This window comes from Gallinula chloropus (assembly GCF_964237585.1).
Source record: "Gallinula chloropus genome assembly, chromosome: 3".
NCBI lineage: Eukaryota > Metazoa > Chordata > Aves > Gruiformes > Rallidae > Gallinula > Gallinula chloropus.
This window is the reverse complement of record NC_140087.1, coordinates 116973089-116995365: the sequence shown is the minus strand read 5'-3', so window position 1 is coordinate 116995365 and position 22277 is coordinate 116973089. Positions and strand designations below refer to the sequence as shown.

Below are 22277 nucleotides of genomic sequence, written 5' to 3'. Positions count from 1 at the left end.
TGGCCTGTATGGATAGGGCACTATGTGACAGCAGTTGATAAAGGGGTCCTGAGCATTCTGTGACCTGTTTTATAATAATAATATAAAATATATTCTGTACATAATATAGCTGCAGTTAATTCAGCCTTGGACATGTGAACTGAGTCCACTGAACTTACCATCTCAAATGGATTAGTGATGGCACCTGATATCATATGAACAGAGTTCAGAATAAAATAACAGGAGAATGGCAAAATTATTCCCTTTCTAAGCACACAAACTCCCTGAGACATTTGCTAATGGTCTTACTCACCAGCGTTATCCTGCTGCTTGGTATTTTTGATGTATGCGGAAAATTTGGAGAAGATATCGATTCCAGCAGTGTTTGATTCCCTGTGCTTAGCAGCCAGCTTGGGGTACCTGAAAAGGGAGAAGCAGTGGCACAGTGATTATTACAAATACACTTTACAACAGGAAAAAAAACCACAAAAACCAGCCCTGTACAAGGAACTGCAATTAACAATGTCATTTATCTCAAAACAACAGCTTGGCAAGTCCCTCTTAATAATATCTGTGTCTGTCAGGGCAGGCATTTGGAGAGTTACACAAGGATGGCTTCGTGACAAAGGTAATTGCACCAGTGCTTTATGTGACCATGATCCAAGATACAGTGGCTTTAAATAAGAAGGAAGCATAAATTTCCAGAAGGGTGCAGGGGAGTTTGGCAGCCATCTCTCTCTATTATGAATGGCAGTCGTGTCTTATTCCCTATGCTGAAAATGGACTCCAGGATGTAATAGCAAGGCATGTTAGTATTACCCAGGTGAAAGAACATAAAGTTTTCAGTCTGAATTGTTTTTTATAGACATCTGGTCCGAAGGATTGTTTTGGAAGACCAACAGAAACTAATGATTCCTACTGATTTCAGTTGTCTTGGACCACAGTATAGAAAATTTAAATATCTGATCTGTTGCCTCAGGGCTGGCCCAGAGCTGCTGATTCAGTTGGAGGTAAAACACTTCACAGGGAAGCAAGCCAATTTTCATTGATTCATAGATTTTAAGGTCCAAAACACAAGCCAATGATTCCCCAGTCCCCCCCACATTATCCTTGTATTTAGTCCAAAATGTTTGACTAACAAAAGGATATCTGGTGAATCTGAAGCTTTCCTTGGTAGCTTGTTCCAATGGTTAATCACCCATACTGAAAAAAAAATCTGTGCCTTGTTTCTAATCTGAATTAGTTTGGTTATAACTTCCAGTCATGGGCTTTTGTCATTTCTTGACTAGAATAATGAGCACTTTTCTGCCTCCAGGGCCTCTTGTACTCTGTAATCAGTTCCCCTTCCAACCTTTCTAATACACCATACGGTTCAGAAACCTCCAGTTATTCGCTGTAAAATGCTTTTTCTGGCACAGATATTTGGTGTGGCAACTCTCAGCATCTATTCCAAGTTATTTTTAGCTTTGCAAATTGTGGACACCAGACCCCTACAAAATTTTTCTACTATTGGTCTCCTTAATTCTGCATACAAGAGCATCCTGAAATGTGTACAGAGAAAACATTCTGCAGTTATTAGTCATGCAAGTAACCTTCACACATGGAAGTCATCTCACTGAAGCCAGCAAGTTTCATAAATAAATATTACTCCTGAAAGTAAAGATTGTAGGAGGGAGTGCTTTTTAGGAACTCCTCTCAGGACATCTTTCATTCCTAGGAAATGGATTATTGACTGAAAAAAATTCCAAATTCTTACTTTGGAGGTGCAAGAGTCTCTTCCAAGAATTCCTCAATCTTGTTAACATCTGTCTTGACTTCTCCATTAAAAGTCAAGAAAGGTGGGTGGGTCCCAGGAGCCAGATTGTGTAGGTCAGCTGGCTTTCTGCAGAGAGAGAAAAAGTCATGAAATCACTAATCGTTATGGTCAGGTAGTTGCACAGATATTTATAGTTCCTACAAAATCAGTTGACCTTTTTTTTTCCTGCAGTTTGTGGTTAGAAGACTTTGAAACTACCCCAAGCACTCTGTTTAATATAAAAACATTCCACAAGTGGAAAAAAAACCCCAACCCAATCCTGAATCCCAACTATTTTGGTGTGCACCACAAACTCTCTAGGCCAGATTCAAATCTGATTGAACTTAGTGGGGCCTTTCTATAATGCAAACAGTGGATCGTACAACTCTTTTCAATTACACTGAACAACTCTTACCTTTTCAGGTCAACAGTGGTGACGTTGAACACAACTCCTTTGAGCCACAGGATCATGAAGAGACGCTGGGAGAATGGGCAGTTCCCAATGCTTTCTCCATCTATACCAGCCTGAAAGAGAGGAAAAATTAAGAGTTTAGACACAATAGTCACTGATTGCCCTCAAGATGGAAAAGTGGAGGTTGAAATAAAAATTAACCGTTTTGAAAATAAGCAACAGTGCAAGTTATTTAATATAGTTTATCATCAATGCAAGAATAAAGCTACTCCAGGATTCAACCTGCATCAGGAGCTCGAGAAAGCAACCTGGTGCCTCTCCTGAAGGCATCTCTGGGTAAAGAAGCTCTGTCCCTTGTTGATGGTAAGCAACATCTGCCAGACTGTATAATATATCGATTACTTCCATCCCCACAGAACTGTCTACTTCACAGATATGCTGTAACACTCAGGACAGGTTTGCTGCTCTCTTTAAGTCTACAGACTGCAGGTTGTATCAGCTCAAGATCTGCTGCATTGTTTAGCATCAAAAATGTGGATTTTCAGATCTAGATTTAAACCCAAACTCTCCAGACATTCACTCATTCTTGTTCACAAGCAACAGCCTCACACATAAAGAATGAGATCCAGACAGAAACCTCCATCTGAATCCTTCCAATGTTCAAGGCAGATTTCAGCCACCACTCTCAGTCTGTTCCTATCACTAGTACCTAATGAGTTGCCTAAAAACCACTACAAAATGATAAAAACCTGCTAGTGTTAGCATTAAGGAAACAGCCTGTTTTTCCCTCTAAAAATTTATGGTCATGCAAATTCTGACTTTGAGCCATGGAGGGATACAAATAACACTAGCTGAACTAAGCCAAAGCTGCATCCAAGGACAACATCCTTCTACAATAATTATGCTTGTGGCCAAAGCTTTCAGGACGATAATGGTTTTGATAGATTTCAATTTTAATTTGTGGTACCATTGTGTTTAAAAGATTCTTATAATCCTGGTGAAGCAACCAACCTTCCGTTGTTGACCCACATGGGTTGCATAACTATTTTATGCACACAGTGTGTGTCCAAAAACAGCTGATGAAAGAGCTAAGCAAATACATGCCCTTTTCCTTTGGTGAAAATATTATACTGCTCTGTTTGTTCTCATAAAATTTATCTTTTTAATATTCAAGCTGTGAGGTTGCGTTTCTCTGTCTTGAAGAAGGAATCTCATCTAATTATTGCAGCTCTCTGAAACTCACAGCAGAAATAGAAACATTTTGAGATGTTTCCAGTTGCTATACATTCAGGCCTTGCATGTGAAATGTTTTCTGGTAGGTACCACGAATCCTTCCCATGACTTGAACAAAGCTTTTGATGATTATGGGTTTAAAAACAAATTCCAGATTTCCCATCCAGTGAAATATGGAGAAAGTGTGGATTCAAGGCTCAGAAATAACCTGTCATAAAAGTTAGTGCTATGTAAAGAGTTTTTCCAAGATTCATTCTCAAACACTGAGATTCTGGATACATTTGGATATGGGGGTACAGTTTGGCTGTTCTTCTACCTGAAATTATGTATCTACAATATGCCTGGCACATGGCGTATGCAAGAACGAGCAAATAAAGTGGGTGAAAGGGTTGTGTGGCATGAGGATGAGAAAGAGAAGATGCACTTTCCCATCTGACTGCTGTGTGAGTAGCCTAGTTTTATAAACTTATTGTAACTAAATATTTAGCTCTGTTCTGCAAGTTGCATGGCAAACCAATGACAATGTTACTATGGGAATACCAAGAACCACCACATAGCATGCAATAATTACTGCAAAATCACATTTATTGTTTTGGCTTGAGCTTCTTAAAACATTGCCAAGAACTTTTAACTTCTTACCCTTCCTGAAAAGAGGCAAATGCTGCAAGGGAAAACAGCGATATGACACCCAGTTTCCCTTTGGCTTTTTCACCATCTCAATCATAAGCATGTCCTTCATAATGGAGTTGGCTAACTGAGCCTACAAACAATATACACAAATGTAAAATTTGAAGAAAAACAGACCAATGACTAAACACAAGGGCAAAAAAGTGCAGATAGAAGGGCTGATTCTCATCTTGCCTTCTCTGGATTTACTTTGGCTTATAGCTTCATTGAGTCTGATTCAACTCTTCACCTGACTCCCTTCCAAAGTGAGTGTAAAGCCTTGGTTTGCCAAGTCCTGTAAATACTTTGCAGCAAAGGGGTTTTGTCTTACACTAACATGTAAAGTTCCAGCCCTCCTGCAGGTCTCCATCCTGCATGGAGGCAATCTCCTGCCTGTCCTCATCACCCACTTCTTGTGCTGCAAGTAATGATTTCACCTTTTTTCAGGAAGGAGACTCAGAGAGACCATTTCCTTGCTCTCTCTAATTATATATTCACACGTGAATGCTAAGCATTAGTTAGATCTGCATCTCTTTACACATTCTCCATCCTACAAGGCAATCTTCAAGATCAGAAAGGACTACTGGTGGAACAAAGCAGATGAATGCCAGTGAAGACACAGAAATTATGGGTCGTGTGAGGTTAAGGGATGCAGAAGGCAATGGGGACAGCAAAAAGATGTAGAGTCTGGAAGAAATAGTATTTACTTCGACATCAATAATAAAATTAATTGTGGAGGTCAATCGGGGCCTCCAACAGACCCAAATGGCCCAAATAATTCCCTGACACTTCCAGAAGAGTGGGAAACATTAATTGCTAGAGACATATTGGGAATAAACAGAGGAAATTCCAGAAATGAAAGATAAACTAAAGAAAAAGTACGGTATGATCCCTGTTCAAAGCTCCTGAATCTGGAAGCCAGGCTCATGATTTGGGTGGAGTCTGATTCATGGGTTTTGATCTCATGTGACTGGCATAACTGAAAACGCTACCACAAATCACAAGGCAAACTGGTGACAGAGGAGGGAACAGAATCAAAATCTCCCCAGCAACATAATTTATCCATTAAATTCAGCTTTTTTTTCTGCAGAAATTATAGGCAAGGCTCTGTCAGCTTTGTGAATCCTTTCCCATTGCTTCTAACAGCAGTCAGTAATTCGATGTACAGCATTCAGAAAGAGCAAAACCTGCGTAGGTAATAACTTCAAAGGCTTATCAGATTGTCTCAAGATCCCTTGTGAAGTCTCATAACTACCAGGAAGTGATGAGGAAGAACAGAGAACTTCCCAGGCTTAGTCACTCTTAGCTTCAAAGAAAAACAGCTTGCTTAAAGCACCCCATTTGTGCCTAAATACCAGCCTATTATGTGTCTGTCCAAGGTTAAGGGCTCAGAAATGCAGGAATTAAATAATACCTTCAAGATCAAGACTCAAACAGTGGATGGGAAGAAAAGAACAAATAATTGACAAGCTGGAGAAACACCATTTATTCCTGCTGTTATTCACAAATGAGCACAAAAGCTTTTCTTAGCTTCCCTGAAGCACGGCAAAACTGATCAACCACTTACAAAAAGGAGCAAGTTGGTGCTATATGTGCTCTCCCTGGGAGCAGTGCCAAATATTCCTGATTTAATGGGGTTAGACTCGAGGCTTAATGGGCACTAGGATCAGGGAAACAGAGTTTTTAAAGTGCACTGTAACTCCCAAAGCTGTGGAAGGGTTTCAGAGCCACCTTCTCCTTGTAGATGAGCAGTCCCCCTTCTTTCCTATGGAGAAGGACCTCACCTGAAAAGGCAAATACATGGAGTGACCGTGAAAGAGCAAAATGGATTCAAAGACTTTCTGGGTGAAACTCTTCAGCTGCTGCTCGTCCCAGTGAGGTTTAATTGCGAAGCCTAAGGGCTTGTTCCTGTGTAGGCAAGGCCAGGACACACATCCAAAAGATAAATCTGGCCACTGTTCACTTTGACTGAATTTGACATCTGTCTGAATTTAGGTGGTGTGAATCTGGACCCCAGCAATAGAAAAGCCTGGAATCTGTGGAGGCCTAATTTCTAGAGAATTATTTTGCCTTATCTTGGAAATACCGCTTTCTGCTCCCAATCCTTCACACAAACATACTCTTGCTAGTTTAGCTACTTAAAAAAAATAAAGATGATGATGCTTTTCTACTTAATCTCCAGCTGTTTAGACATTTCACACCAACTGATGCAAGGTCCTGCCCTGGAACTTGTACAATCACATCAGGAAAACCCTACTGTAGTAACAGCTGCTTGCCTTTATCTGAGCAACAGCAAGAATGAACAAGATGTTCTCCTTCATTATTTCTAAGGCACTCCTCCTTAAATACTTCCACTATTTTTAGCAAATTAATTAAAACGTAAAGATATTTGTGTGTAGAAGTGGAGGAAGTACTGACACATAACCAAGGAACAAAATTAAAGAGGTTCGGGGGAGGGAGAAAAGTGATTTTATGAGGTTGTGCTAAATATATTTGTAAAGCAGTGGTAGCATCCAGAGCCTCCAATACAGCACAGCACAGCTGAACAACGTGAACAGGGAGCTCTTCTCAAGTTCAAGCTACTACTTTGCTATAAATGAAATAGCTAGAATAAACTTCCTTACTTGTTCCAAAAATACTCCAACTCCACAGTGCCTGCAATGCACACAGACAACTGCATATTATTTTAACCAAACTTAAAGGGGGGGGGGGGGGGGGGGGGGGAAGAAGCAAGTCTCATTTCCAGTTATTCCCCAAATACAGCAGCTTTAAAGAAATATACCATCATGAATAATGACTAAGCATCTAGCTTAAAAATGGCAGTGCTGGAAAGAGTTGCCTATCCAAAAACGCTGTGGGTTTTTTTCCAGGAAAATCATATATTTGGTTTTATCTGTTCTCCTTCTTCCTTATTTTATTGCATTGAGGCCGCTCTGCACAATAGCCCAGTGTTCTCTTCGGCTCCAGGGTAAAGTAGGGAGATATTTTTGATGACACTAAAACACGTTTCTTTTTCAAAAGGATTTTAAAGAGTTAGCAAAAGCAAGCAGGCTAATTCACCTCAATGTTTCCCAGTAACAATTAAGGGGGGATTTGATTTCATCATCCCCACAATCAAAACCTAGAGTCGCATTACACATGGTTACACCCTCTCTGTTTTAAAATTGGGAAAGCGCCTGCCTTTTGACACTTACTCTCCTTACTCTCAGAACCCAAAGGGGAAGTGAAAATCCTATTGGAAATGCAGAGCAGGCCAGGAAATATCCTATTTATTGTGCCATTAAAAAAAAAAAAAGTCTGTCTCAGTAATTATACCACACACACAATAGCACAAATCTCCATTGTAGGGAAAAATCATTGGCTGCAACACGCCATCAGGCATGCCAAGGTATTGCTTTAGTAAGGATCTTTCTTTTTTTTTTTTTTTCCAGTTTCTCCCCTCTCTTTTCTTTCACAACTTCTCATCCAAATGTAAAAGCCAGTAAGCTATTTGGAGTGCCACCAACGGAGAGGCAAGCTAAGAAGCGTGTATTCATAGAGCAGCGCTGGTAGGTCTCGAGTAAGAAGTAAATCTTGTAGCACAAGTCCTGTGCATCACAGGACACTCTTGTTGACTGTGGCTCTGGTTCAGGAAAGCATTTAAGCATGTGCTGAAATACATCCCAATTCAGAGGAAGTATATGCTTGACTTTAAGCATGTTCTTAAGTCCTCACGATTTCAGTGGGACTTAAGCACTTACTTAAGTACTTTTCCGAATGGGGGCCTATCACAACAATAATAAATTTGCTGTACAGCATTTTAACTTCATTGGATTTTTTTCTGAGATTTCATTTTGCTAGGAGAAACTCTGAGCAGCAGCCTTCCCAGGGAGGGCAAGATAGAGCAGGAATATATTCCTAACACACACACACACACGGATGCTCATATACGTCAAATAAAAACAGAGCGTTTGCTAGAAAGACTGTCAGGCTAGTAACAAAACAAAAAGGAAGTGGTGAAATTCTTTAGCCAGCTCCCCAAAAGCTAGCCAAAACGTTGTCCAAGCTTGGCGTACGTACAGGTATATATTACAGATGCACATAGGCTAAACTTGGTCTGCACTGCCGGCCAATTTGAAGGGAGCTGGCTCAATACACTCGGTTCAAACCAGCTGAGAAGCATGTCCGTAGAGTTGAGGATCTCTAAGAAGCTGCCATGGCACTTCTCAGACCCTCTCAGTTTTGAGAGGGGTGCATTTGGGCTCTTGAAACATTCAGTATTTTCCGGAGGTGGAAATGCAGGTTGGAGACCCTGTGGGCATCAGTAGTTAATACATGACAAAATATTTTCTTTCGGTTTGGTAAATCAGTGTTTCCAACTTTTATATCCACATGAATGGCAGCATGGGCAGGAAGGGATCAGTCACAGAGGTCTGCTTCTCCCTAGGGATCTTCTCATGATGGCTTGGGATGATTACAGTTAAAGATCAGTTGACTCAAGATGGTCCATGCCCCTGGTAGATACATCTGACACATCAGCTGAGGTCCTGGCACAGTGGCCAGCCTGTGGGACTATGTCCTCAAGGGCTTTGTTAGAGCCACTGTCCACTGCCTATGTTCTGCATGAAAGGAGTTTTCTTCTGAAATAAACTTTGTGATGCCTGAGAACTCCCATCAGTCATGCAGAGTTTGGATTTAGGCAATTACAGACTAGTCATAGGTAGATAGACCCAGTGTGTGAAAATGATTCGTGCTATTCCGTCATCATAAAGATGAGAGCTAAAGAGCTGAAGGCCCATGACTATGAACATCAACAGAGCAGGAAAGCACAGGCTGGTTTGACACATTGGACCAAGAAACTACTTTGTTTATATTTATACATAAGATCCCCTAATTATCATTATACATGCTCAATTTAATGAGAAGATGTCAGTAAATAATCAAAGGAAGTAAGAGCTACAATGAAACTTTCTACACCAGCAGTTCCTGAATTAAGGATGGAACTAAATTCTTTTTTTTTAAATCAGACAATGTTCCATCATGGTTTGCTGTGAGGAGTTTCTGTCTACCAAAGCTGACTTTCACATGGTGATGTATAAGGAAAAAGCTCCCAGAGGAGTGAGAGTCATTAGGCAGCATCATCAGTATCACAGAGACAAACCACATCTTTCTTCTATCAGGATTCTTTTAATGTCAGCAAAGTACCAGCTAAAGGGTGGGAGGTAAATGCAGCCTGACATTTTCAAAGTGGCTAGCAGTTTGAGATCTCAGAATCACAGAATCGTAGGGGTTGGGAGGGACCTCCAGACATCATCAGGTCCAACCCCCCCCTGCCAGAGCAGGTTCCCTAGGAAAGGTCACCCAGGGAGGCGTCCAGGTGGGTCTCACAGATCTTGTGAGACAATTTGAAGGCAGCTGATTTCCCACAAACATCAACTCTCCGCACCTGGAAAATCAAACCATGAGCCACCCAGAAGAAATACCTGGTTTTAAAAGTCTCAGTAAGACTTTTCTAGATCTGCTCTGGGAGTATTCCTGACTGTGGACCTCTTGAGCTATTGTGCAAAAAATTAATATGAGAATGTTGAAAAAAAAAGATGCCTGGAGTCAGTGCTACCCCCCTCAGTCCAGCCAGAGGATGGGCAGTGTGCTGGGACCATGCAAAGTAAGAGCCCATGGTCCCAAAGTGCAGCATGGCCAGGACTCCCAGGGCTCTGTGCTGCCTGGCAGCCCACCACCAGCCAAAATTTCCTTTCAAAATTACTGAGACTGTTTCAATTTCCCTCCTCACAGAAAACCCACAGTTTCTGTGGGTTCAACAGCACTGTGAATGTTTTAAAATGTGTGTTTGGGACTTGGAGCAACTTAGAGCAAAATCTTTAAATTCTTCAAAACCCAAAACTGCCATTCTCATCTATAGCTCTCACCTACAGATTACACCCAAAGTTTGAGTGCTTCTGGACATTGTGGATTGGACATATATACGCTTCTTTCTTGTCTTCATAGACATCCCTCACACTTCCTCCTAAACCTTTCCCAACCTAATAAAGACAAGGTGCTCCCATTATGTAACATGTGCCATAGGACACCAAGTGCCCACATTAGCTACTGTATGTAATCACAGAGAACAGCTTTTCAAAACACTGCTTTTTGGGGAATCCATCAATAATTTGTTGTGAGTGAGACATCATGGGAACAAAAATAACTCAACAAATTACAGATAAATAATGTATACAAATGTATACAAAGATACAAACATTTAAACAGTAAGCTCACAAGCACATGTAAAGTTGATAAGGAAAGACAATATAGACTTATCAGGAACAAATGCCATTAACCAAGCAAATTTTGTTCTCTAACACTCAGCACAGCAGGGAGGAAGGAAGCAGCAGGTGTCCAACTTCTGTAAAGTTTCTGGCATAAGCTCCAGATTGTATTTTCATAAACAAAGTAGGGAAGTAAGATCTGTATGAAACCTCTGCAAAGTGCCCCTATGAGTGGTTGAAAAAATACTTATGGAGTAGAAATAATCAAGTTTGCTGTTAGTCTAGAAACACATAACACATAGAGGTACCGTAAAGATCTACGACAAGATGAGTCATATTTAATGCTGCTGTTAACAAAATGGAAGAAGTAATAGACAGAACCCTACAAAATTTCTTGATGGCAACGAGCATGGAGACGTTGTTGCAAGCACAGTATTTCCCAGGAGAGGAACAGACTCCAAAGTGACGCTAAGAGGTTGGAACAAAGTGTCTGAAATCACTTAAATGGAATTTAGAGAAGTAAACCTCGAGGTGTAAGACGCAAGAACAAAATCTAATGTACAAATGCAGGATGGGGAATAGCTGGGGAAGCTGTGAGGATGAAGTGAAGGAGGTTTTACGTAAATCACAAACAGCATGAATCATCAGCAAACGCGTCTACAAGCAACAGCAAAAAGATCATGCGATGTGCACACGATGTTCTACCACTAAATAACAGTTCTCAAGCATGTAGAAGACTGTTTTACAAAGAGGATGATGATCCATTGTTGTCCCCGCCCACAGAGGATAGGATTAAGTATTTTGCTTAATTTGCAACAATAAGCTTTGGGGGGGTGGGGATCGGGAATCCAGTGTATTTATAGGAATAATGAAACACAAAGGCAGCTTTCTAAGGAGATTTTGCAATCTGCATTAGTGGAGACTTTGAAGAAATCAGAAGGAAAAAAAAGTTGGTAAAACTGGTCTTGATTTATTTCAGCCTGCTGTGAAGCACAGAGGGTGCATACAATTTTTATAAATCTTTTCCAACCATATATATATATATATTCCAATCATATATATATATATATATATGAATGACTGACAACAAAGATGTTCTTGCTCTCAGTGCTAGATGCTTGGTGGCACTGAGTTTTGCTTTGCTCTGACCTGCACAGGATGAAGTCTGGCCCTGGTAAAGTCAATGGAAATTTCATCCATGACTTTGACAGGACCAGAATTTCACTCACAGGTTTAATGGCCAGAAGGGACAATTATAATAATCTTTCCTGACCTTTTGCATAATGCAAACCATAGATTTCATTCAGCTTGTAGCCAACATCTTGTGGCTGAGCTAGAACATATGTTTTCAGGATAGACGTATGCTAGGCATAGAGTGGTAGTAAAATCCCCTCTAGTGGCATAGGTTTGCATTGCAGGGTGAAGTTCTTGCTCTCTTGGAAGTCGACCACAAACATCCCACTTACAGGATTTTACCCTATCACTTATATATGTTTTGGGTTGTTGGCTTTTTTTCCTGATCTATCAGTTGCATGTATATGCTTTTAAGTGCTGGAGACAACATTAGTCACAGCACCTGGGGAGTCTGGCCACAACAGTTCTCAGAAAATCACCACATCTTTAGTTGAAGTCAGTGTTGATGCTCAAGCATCCGCTGCCGGTTGGTCACCTCAGATACATCATTGTATCTCTTGGGAAAAGGTAATGACTCTGAACAAGAAATCCACAAATCCTTTTTTAGGGCAAATAAACTTGTCCTGCAACATATTCATACTGGATGGCTGTTTGTGCTCTGTACATGCCATGTATTTTTTACAAAATGTATGTACTCACCAGCTTATGCCTATAGAGTCTTATCCTGGTTCTGGCCCTTTGGTGTCACAGATATTAATGGATTATACTCCAATACACTTAAACTAGTTCTTCTTCCATACGAGTCAATATTCATAGTAAAGGTTCCCACTAATGACAAATATTAATTCCACAGCCTTCAGTGAGAGCACAACCATATTTTGGATTCACTAGGTTTTTTTTCTAATAAGTGGTTAAAACCACAAGTGGGTTTATGGGCTCTGGAGAAAGAATCTGGGAATTAATCTGGTTTAGCTATTCACAAAGTACCAATTACAGTAATTTCAAATATTGATGATTCTATATCCTGAAACCTGATTAGATATGTAAAAAATTCATTCCCCCGGGAAAGCTGCAGAAAATAAAATGAGACAGATCATTGTCAAAAAGTGTCACAGGCAATGCAAATTACAGTCAAATTATTCCTGTTTCTAGCAGAGATCAGGTGCAAATAAAGGAGTCGTTTCTCCAAAGCAAGCTCCAGTTCCCACTGCAGGACCAGCAGCCCGCACGCGTGCAGCTTTTGTTGTAAGACTTAAATCTGTGCACATCTGGAGTTTGAATGTCTGTAAAAATCTCTGGGCCAGGGACAGTAATCTGGTCGTGTAGTATATTCTGCAAATGCTGATGAATTGCAGCCAAATTTCCATGCCTCTGAGCAGCATATCAGGCTAACAAATAATAACAGCAGCCAGGTGCTGAAAGTTAATGCTGAACCTGAAATCAGATCTGTGGCTGAATTATTTATTGAAATTCCAGGACTTTATTTGCTCTATTAGAAGGGGGAGTCACTTGCAGGCACTGCAAATAAAGGTCTGCATGGGGGAGGTATCACTGCTAAGGGCCTTTTCTACTGCATCATCTGACCCCAGCGCAGGCCATAATCTGCCCTCCATGGCCTCTTTTTGTATCTTATTTAACATCATGGAAATACTGTCCATTGATGATTTCTACTGATTTAAGGAGATGGAGTAATCAGCAGCTCTCAGGAGGTACCCTGCAGTGGGCAGGACTCAGTCTTTCTACCTCCTTTTGCATCTCCCAAGTCAAGGGTACTGCAGAGGGAAGATGAGAAACTGCATCCCAAGATGTGACTCACTGAAAGCAGATCTAGTTGCATTGCAAAGGAGCAGCACATTCCAGGCTCAAACTAGTCTTTGGTTTGATGTTTGCATCTTGGTATGACTTCCCAATGCAACCTTCAGTAAACTATTTATCAATACATTACCAGCATTCAGACCAAGCCTTACTGCCATGAGAACACAAATGCAACATCAACCAATGTTCTGGTTCCCAGTTACTCACAGAGAACTCATTACAAACTTTAGTGTTCAGGGGATGTTTTTTCACCATTACTTGCCGAAGCTGCTGCCTTTGTTCATCTGATCATTTACACACTCATACAGTTAAATTTAGCCACTAAAGGGGGTGTTAAAAGGTAGTCTTTTCTGATAGCCACCTACAAAAAATGGAATGCAACTCTATTTCATTAAACAAGAAACAGAGAGCAAGTTCTGAGCTTGTAAATGTAAATACCTGCAATGAAAGCAGGAGTCTAAGACCCACACAAGAACAGTAAGCAAACAGTCCTTGTGACTCATCTAAAAGCAAAACAATTTGTTTTCAATATCAAATACTGAAAGAAAGAAAAAAAAAATGATGCTTTCCAAAAGCTACTGAGAAATATTGAGTAAGATTGTATACTAGTAGAAGTGCAATTTACAAGTATTTTACAACATAGATTTTTGAAACTAATGTATGATAAATGTTGTAAGTAGAAAAAAAAAACGTTGGATCTGTTAGTGGAGTTGAGATTTTGTCTACTTGCCATCTCAGTGCAGGACGATTTCCTAAATCTCTGTATCTATACAATCTCTGTATCTATGCAATCTCTGTATCTATATTGTTTGGATCAGTTTTATATGCTCCAGTGCTTCACAAACTTCCCATAGGAAACAGTTTCAATGATTTTCTCAAACATATTTGACTTGATGTTCAGTCTGAATTTCCTCTAATTTAATTTTATCCTGTTATCCCACATTGAGAAAAGTAATTCATTCAATGCTATTTATCAAAATCATTCTTACTTTTCTTCCCTTTATATAAAATATTATTTTTTTTTTTTTTTTATATAAAATATTATTTAACTATGCTATTGCGATTTCCCTAGCACCTCTTACTGTCCTCTTGCTTCTGGGATCTCTGGACATGCTATTTATTCCCAATATAATCTAGTTTTTATTATTCTTATCACTCCTGAGCCTCTCTCCCACCCAAGCCCCTCAAGCTCCAAGTGGACTACTATCCAAGAATACCAGCAGTGACCCTAACATGGTCATGCAGCAAAACCCTTCTCCAGCCCATCCTTTCCTATCATATATGTCTCAGAAGCAATCGGTAACCTCCCTCTCCCCAAACCTCTTTTGCTCACTCTCTTACCCCTACAGAAAATCACCTACGTGATTTTTTTCCATTTCACACCCTTCACCTTTCAGCCACATACTCTGTTCGTTGGCTTCACCAATATTATTGTTGTTATTATCATTATTATTTTTATTACAGAATCATCTCTTTTGAGATAACATTGGACCATCAGGCCATCAGGCAGAGGTCCTGTTCAACCCAGTAAGAGGATCAGGTATCCCCACAGATACGAACCATAGGGTTGCTGGTTTCACCATATCAGGATGGGCATGTAGATACTTAACAATCTGAAACGAGTCCTCCTGCATGCATGTTCAACTGCCTTTATTACAGACTGAAGTAAGAGAAATATGCACATGGAGATGAACTATGCCCCAAAAGATTAGATTCATACACTCTGCTTAATGCAGTGGAAGCAACAGATCATTTTTGAACCTCAAACAAGACCCAGCTCTAAAACAGGATCTGAAGTTTAACTGGAGTCAGGTTTACTGATGTTAGAAAGAAAATTTTAAAAAACCACAGTCAGAGCACTTTGGTACAAGAAAGGGCAACCACTCGATGCCAAACTGCATGTGCAAGTCAACAGTCAGAGAAGAAAATAAAATTATAAGTATTCAAATGCTACTGGGATTCTGTGGGGGAAAAAACCCCTCCAAAACTTAATATCAAAGGGGTTTGGAGTACTCAATCCTTTTGGCATATCCTGAACATTTAAAAGAACCGGCCATTCTGAGGGATCATATAGCCTGCAAGAATATTCCATGATTCAACCTTTCTTCATCCAGGAACAGCTTTTTAATAAATACCATAAATAAAGTAAACAAACAAAACAGGTCTGCAGTTGCCCACTGAATCAGCAGCGATGGCTCATCACAAAATGCAGGGCAGTGAGAGAAAATCATTTCCTCTCATGATATGCATTTGTATCTGTTTGAAGCTGCCCATTCAGCAGCTAAAAGCAAAAGGGAAGCAGTAACACAACACGCTTGTTGACCCACACAAATTGAATCAGAATCTAGAAAAACACTGGCAACAATAGTGATGTTCCATCGGGGCTGGTTTGTCTGATTTCCACTCATTTCAGACAATACACAGGTACAGACAGGCACCAGCACCCAAAACAACAATAGCTGTATGCAGTGGGTGGCAATGTTCAGGATGTTTATTTGGGTGTTGAAATGTTTTGGGGAGGATAAGCTTGGTCACTCGTATAGAGAAGTACCTGCCCAACCTGAGAAATATCTCCTTATGTTGTGAGTAGTTAAACCACAGTGTTTGAGTACCTTTTACATTCATTCGTCCATGTGAAGAAGAAAGAAGGAATGCAATTTTAGCTGGGCAAGATACTGGCTGCACAGAGATGAAAATGATGTTGGTGTAAATGCTTCATAGGAAATGAAGTCAAAGCTCAGGGATGTGGCATGACTTGGCTCCATGACAGACAGAAAGGGAATTCACCTCCCAGTTTATCTCTTCCTACACCTCAGCCACAAGGTCTGACCATACTGACACAGCATTCAGAGCCTGAACAAGCCAGCACCTTTGGAAGACATTCCAAAGTCTGGACCTTGCATATCTAGAGATAAGCAATTACATTTCCTAACTGAACTAATCCCACCCAGGGCACCAAGAGACATTTTAAGACATGCAAGCAAATCCCTGAACATCATGTGTATCAGACCAACTTTGACCAAATTTGTGCTATCTTTTAGAAACACAGAAATCAAAGATTTCCTCTGTGCTTGAACCAGGCCCTGGTTTGCCAAGATATCCTCCATTGCAATGCCTTCCTGGTCTGTACATTTTATGGCTTGTTTATTCCTTTATTGACTCTTAACTATAGGTGGTTCATTATATAAATGATATCTAATCTTGATCTGAACCAGAAGAAAGGCCATGACTTCTTTGGTGGTTCCTTTCAATGCTTAATCACCTTTACAGTTACTATTAAGCTTCTTTCTAACTTGACTATATCTGACCTTAACTAACTGCTGATATTTCTTGTTACACTTGTTACCAGCATATTAAAAGGCCCCCTACAGATACATTTAATATTGCAGTCAAGGGACATTTGGTCTTTTACTTGAATGAGAAAGAGTGCCTTGAGGATAGCAGTCAAGTATTTTTTAAGCCTTAAAGTTATTTTTCTCTACGTCTTTTCCAACACCCTAACATGTATCAGCTCCATGTGCATTTAAAAGAGCCAGCCAAAAGATATTGTAAGCCTTGACCCCTCCCTAGTAATAGCAAAGGGGAAAAAAAATAAAAAAGCATAGTTGTGACTAGTATTCATTTGTGTTTATTATTGGAATGTGAACTACTAAGCAGGTGTGGCACATGAACATGGAATCACTGGTGCCAAGTGCTGTACAAAACCCAAAAAAACCACAAGAGCTACACCCAAAGGATGGAACAGAGGAGCAGAGCCATGTTATTGCTGGACCTCCTTGCACAAGGCCACTACTTCCCAACTTCTGCACCTGCAAGATGCTGAACACAACTGTAAAGTGTTTTGCAATTGCTCTAAAACTTTTTATCTCTAAGATTTTTTATCTGACTTTTTATCTCAGAGACTGGGTTTTGCAAAGAGAATCATGTTCATAGGTGGCTGCCAAGGCTTGGGGCAGTCTGCCCCAGCCTCCTTTGCAGAACTGGGGTCTAAACATGCTTAATAGGTATCAGCACCCAGGAATGTTCTAGATTTTCTATTATCATGCCATGTTTTATTAGCAATGAGTTGTTTCAGGTTGGTTTTTTTTTTTTTCAAAACTGCTGAGCATTTAAAACCTCTTCTAACCTACCTTTTCTGAATTGCAGAGTTGTTAAGCTTAGCTGTCCAATGCTTTTTGAGATGGGGCATACATCTCTATGGACTAGGACATCATACTTTGAACTCTACTGCTAGCCTGCAGCAGCACACACTTTTTGGAGGTGATCAGTCCTTTTCCAAAGAGTAGAGCATGATGCTTCTTTATTAGCAGCAGAAGTTAGAAAGATTTATATCTTTTTTGGCATCTTCAAGGTGAACAGAATGGGAAACTAAAGTCATACCTAAATCAAACCAACTTCTTTTGTATGCAAAATTCATTTCCAGTATCATGAACAGTTATTAACACCTGAATAATTAGTGAACAGAGAACTGGATTTTTTTTCTTAGTCCAGAGGAAACCAACAAAGGTAAAAAAAGCAACAAAAATAGTAAAGAAATGGCTTTTTTTACAGTCTGCCTTAGATAAAAAAGGGGAAAAATATTATTCCTATATATAATATTTGAAATTTTTTTAATTAAATTAAATTCAAGTTCTATAGAATTTAAATTAAATGGAAATAGCTTTCGCTTTGAACATTGTTATGATATTTTGCATCAAGAACATACATGTAAATGCCACAGGCTTCTGTCATCTGCTCTGTACACAGTCATGGCTATCAAGAATGAAGATTTAGAAGAGCAAACTTTCACTATCTTGGCCACGTCATCCTTAAGATAATGTCACCTATGCCAAAGTAGCTATATCAGGAATAGTTCGACTCCTACTGTTCTACAGGTACATAAATGAGTTAGCAGGACTCTTGAAATAAATTTCCATCAGTGCATTATCTGAGTTTATGCAGAGTTGCCAGAAATACATATAAAAGAGCTATTTCAACTTTGACTTCTTTTGGCAATCACGTACAAGGAAAAAAAAATTGGAGAAGCACCTGAGCTCCTGATACACAATACTTCTTAGGCAGAAGTTGAACCAGGGTACCCTGGGGACCAACATAGAAATCACAGGGATTAGGACACTGGTATAAACTCAGAAGTCTGGATGCCTGTGAGAACAGGCAGGAAAAGAAACCCAGAGGATTTGAAGAAGACAGCAACTCAAAGCCACAACCACACCACTACCCAGCTGGGCACAGTGCTAACATGGCTGCAAGCAGCACAAACTGCGCCAGGGCTGGCTCATGCCCAGGCACGTCATAAAGCACCCAACAGCCTGTACCTGAGAACAGGCAAATGTCCAATTTCCTCTGGTTTGATTGTGGGTTTTTTTTATGTCCAGGCAATTGAGATTTTTAAATGTACTTTGTCAGGAGACAGTTCTATATGAGAGAGACACGCTCCCATCATATATTTCTCTTCTATTTTAAGCACTGTTAAGGACACCATGCTGGGGATAAGGGTGGAGAATGTTCCTTGCTTCCACAATGAGTCTACATCTGGTGAAGAATGACCAGTATCAGCAATTTATCAAGGTAACATGAGCCTGAATAACTTGCCTAAGGTTGCTGAAGGAGGCAGAAAAGCAAAAAAAAAAAAAAAGTATATAAAGCCTCCCAAGCATTTGGGTGGTAACTCAGGAATATTACTGGGCTTAACATGTGTCAGAATTTTCAGGGCGGGACCTTGTCATATTTTGATTAGAGATGGACAGAAAAACAATCAGAGCTTCTACCTGATGGTTCACTGAATGGAAAGCAAAAAAATGTGTCCGCTCAGATATTGACACTTGGGGCTACTGCAACATGTCAAAACTTTACTGTGGCATGTTTCCAAACTGTATCTCAGGTGCTTCGTGTCCCAGTCTCTTTTCCAGCACACCTTCTCTCATGACACCCAGCCACACAATGTCTGTAGTGCAGCAAGGTCGCTGAATCAGGAACCTGTGTTATATCATGGGTGATCTACTTCCTTCACTGACCACCACCATTAAAAAAGGATACGTACAGAAGGGTAAAATCAAAAGATAAGTTATGGAATGATAATTGAGAGGGAAAGAATAATACTCACTTACAAGGGATCATTTAATTTAACAGAGTCAGAAGAAACATCCTACGGACCAGTTCTATGTGTATGTGTGAACTTTGCAATCAAGTTGCATAGCAAACAGCAATGACGTGCCGTAAATACAATCAGTAAGAGAAAGCTTCACCCTTAGCTATTATTAAATAAAATTGCTGGCTTTGCACTTTGAAAACACAACTGAATACCTTTTGAATTCTTTTTGTTGCACTGTAGTAATTTCCAATTCTTAAGTTTCATACAAAAATCATGCAAGGAATACATGACGCTGATTGAACACACCAGACCTATAAAAATCAAAGATTTTTCAACTTGTAGCTCCAGATGTACATATCTGTCGCTGTTATCACTAGATGAGTTTTACTGCACGTCAGCAATACAGCAGTGCAAACAAATAGGGAGAGCCAGGGACAAGGAAGGATAGGGAATAAGGATCTGGTTTGGACTTTGTCAGTATTAAACTTCACTGTGTCAAGCGAGTCACAGGAAGCTATTTTCAAAGTACCTACTTAGGGTGCCTGCTCTGATTTCCTAGTGCAAATAAGATTTGTAGATTTGAATACAGTATGAAGCGAGCACAAAGCCAAACCTTTCCTTATGCTGACTGATTCTCCCTATGACTTTGACTCAGCCTTTGCTGGGGGGGAAAGAAAAAAAAGTATCATTGAAACTTTCTTTTATTCGTGTATAAAACTAATAGCCCTTTAACATCCATCTCAGTTAAAAAGGGGTGATTTGAACAATCTCCTACCAGAGCTCTTAGCTGTAAGATGGAAACATTAGTGTTTATGTTTCTCTCTTTGCAGTACTGCAGGGCTTACTTTGCTGAGATCTGCTGGATTTCAGAGAGTTATCTGTGGATGCAAGAACTAAGTGATACGGTTGCTGTAATGATCCATATGTTATCCTACACAACCCTTACACAGCCTTTCACCAAAATGTATTTGTCACAGAGGAACTGATCCCAGCATTAAACTCCAGGGGAGAGGCAAATGTACTTCCTACTACTGTCTCTTTTGGAAAGGATCCCTGTATATTTTTGGGATGTTATGTCAAATGATCTCTGTGACATTTGCTGTTCTGGAATAGCCGCAGCGGAGCCATGTATTGCCGATAAAAGTTTCCTGGGGACACTTACTGGAGCTTCACTGTCATCGCTGAACCATGACACAACAACCTGTGAGCCTGATGAGTCGTGTGCTGCCAGAGATGGAAAAAGAGTTCTCTGCAGCTAAACATAGAGCACCCAAACCACAGTGGTGGCTGTTTCCAAGTACGAGCGATAATAATTATGAATACCACCAGTTCTTCATGGTTCAATTAAAACACCTTATTTCCCTGATTTGACTCTGCGGCTCAGAAAAGCAGGAGCAACAAAAGGAGTTAATAGGTGGGATTTAAACAAGATCTCATACTCACTTAAGTTGGCTCAATTCTGCTGCCACTGAACTCAGCAACACAAACCTCCCCAGGTTTTACAGTCACAGGAGCACATCCTGAATGTTTCGAAGTCTTACCCATTCAAGTTATGGCTCAGATTTATAAAGCCATTTTAAGAAATAAAGTCTAGGCATATTCAACAAAGCATTTGAATATGTTTAATTTTAACCATTTGTTTCGGATTGTTGGACTGGATGATCTTGGAGGTGTTTCCAGCCTTAATGATTCTGTGATTCTGTTTTGGACACAGTTAACATCTAGTTAACAAGTTCAATAAAAAGCAAGTAGTCATAGCCATCTATATGAGAAAAAAAATCCAAACCATGGCAGACAAGGTGTAATTCACCTTTAGCCATGAAGTAGTGATTAGATCACGAACTTGAGCAGAAGGAGACATAGGAGAGAATCCCTCCTTAACCTGAGATCCAGTTTCCCAACCAATCCTAAAAACATTCCAAGCTAGGTTCAGGATGGCAGGGACAGTGATTATATCCCTGCCAAGTCCTTTTATAAATTTGGCCTGCCTACACCATTCACTGCCCATCTTTAATATTCCCACCAATGAGGCACTTGTCCTGATGCAAAACAAACTCTGCAGATCCTTGGAGAGAAAACAGATTCACAGACGTACAGACTCTGGGTTTTGTAACTCAGGCTAAAGCTTCTGTAAAGCATTGGTTTTCTTCATCACAAGGAAAATCAAGCAACTTGTAATTTTAAAACACTTGCTGGACAGCTGTTTGTTAATTTATTGAATTATTTTTATTTAACAAGATTAAACTAAAAAATGGAAGCTGACAAGGTGGATGCTTGTCCCTCAACTATTCTTTTTCATAGTTCACTGAAAATGCTTTACAAGACCAGAGAAATAACTGTCAGTCCAGGTTGCATTTCCCTGATTTAACTGAGTCTGCAGTGGGTTACTATTAAGTTTCTTGTTTAAACAGTGTGATTCCAACTAAGAGGCCTGGCTCTGTTCTTGTGCCCATTTAAATACATATAAACTCTACAGGCTCCAACAGAGTTGCTCCTGATTTTAAAAGAATAAAGCAAGATAGGAACCGAGCCAGAATTACAGTGAAACACCTGAGTTCCCCTGCATAGAGCTTATGAAACATGTTTATAGATGTTTAAATAGACCTTTTAAAACTATTTTCTCCCCAGTATATATGCTGCTATTCAGACTACCAGTAAACTTTCTAAGCTTGGTGACAGATACTGATGTACAAGAGCCGTACACCACTAAGAGGAGACTTATGCTGTCTCACCAAAATGAGCCTACAAGGGACATGAAGCATAATGCCCACCATCTGCTCTGAAGCTCTGAATGGATGAAAAAGGCAAGATCCAGGGTGACAGCTGGGAAGTGTCAGAGACTGCATGCACTGTATATGTCTGCTTTGTAGGGTGGCTAAGTCTCTCTTGAAATGTGAAAGGCTTGAC

General features: G+C 40.0%; 1 protein-coding gene across 2 annotated transcripts in view; it reads right to left on the bottom strand.

The window, feature by feature from the left end:
- The window catches only part of CLIC5 (chloride intracellular channel 5), a gene marked incomplete at its 5' end in the record, with an annotated part of 75046 nt that overhangs the window by 24385 nt on the left and 28384 nt on the right, over positions 1-22277 (bottom strand). For both annotated transcript variants that reach the window (XM_084262248.1, XM_084262249.1), the window contains 3 exons: positions 293-399; positions 1736-1861; positions 2190-2299. In XM_084262248.1, coding sequence (XP_084118374.1) covers positions 293-399; positions 1736-1861; positions 2190-2299 — 343 coding nt within the window. The remainder of the gene's footprint in view (positions 1-292; positions 400-1735; positions 1862-2189; positions 2300-22277) is intronic.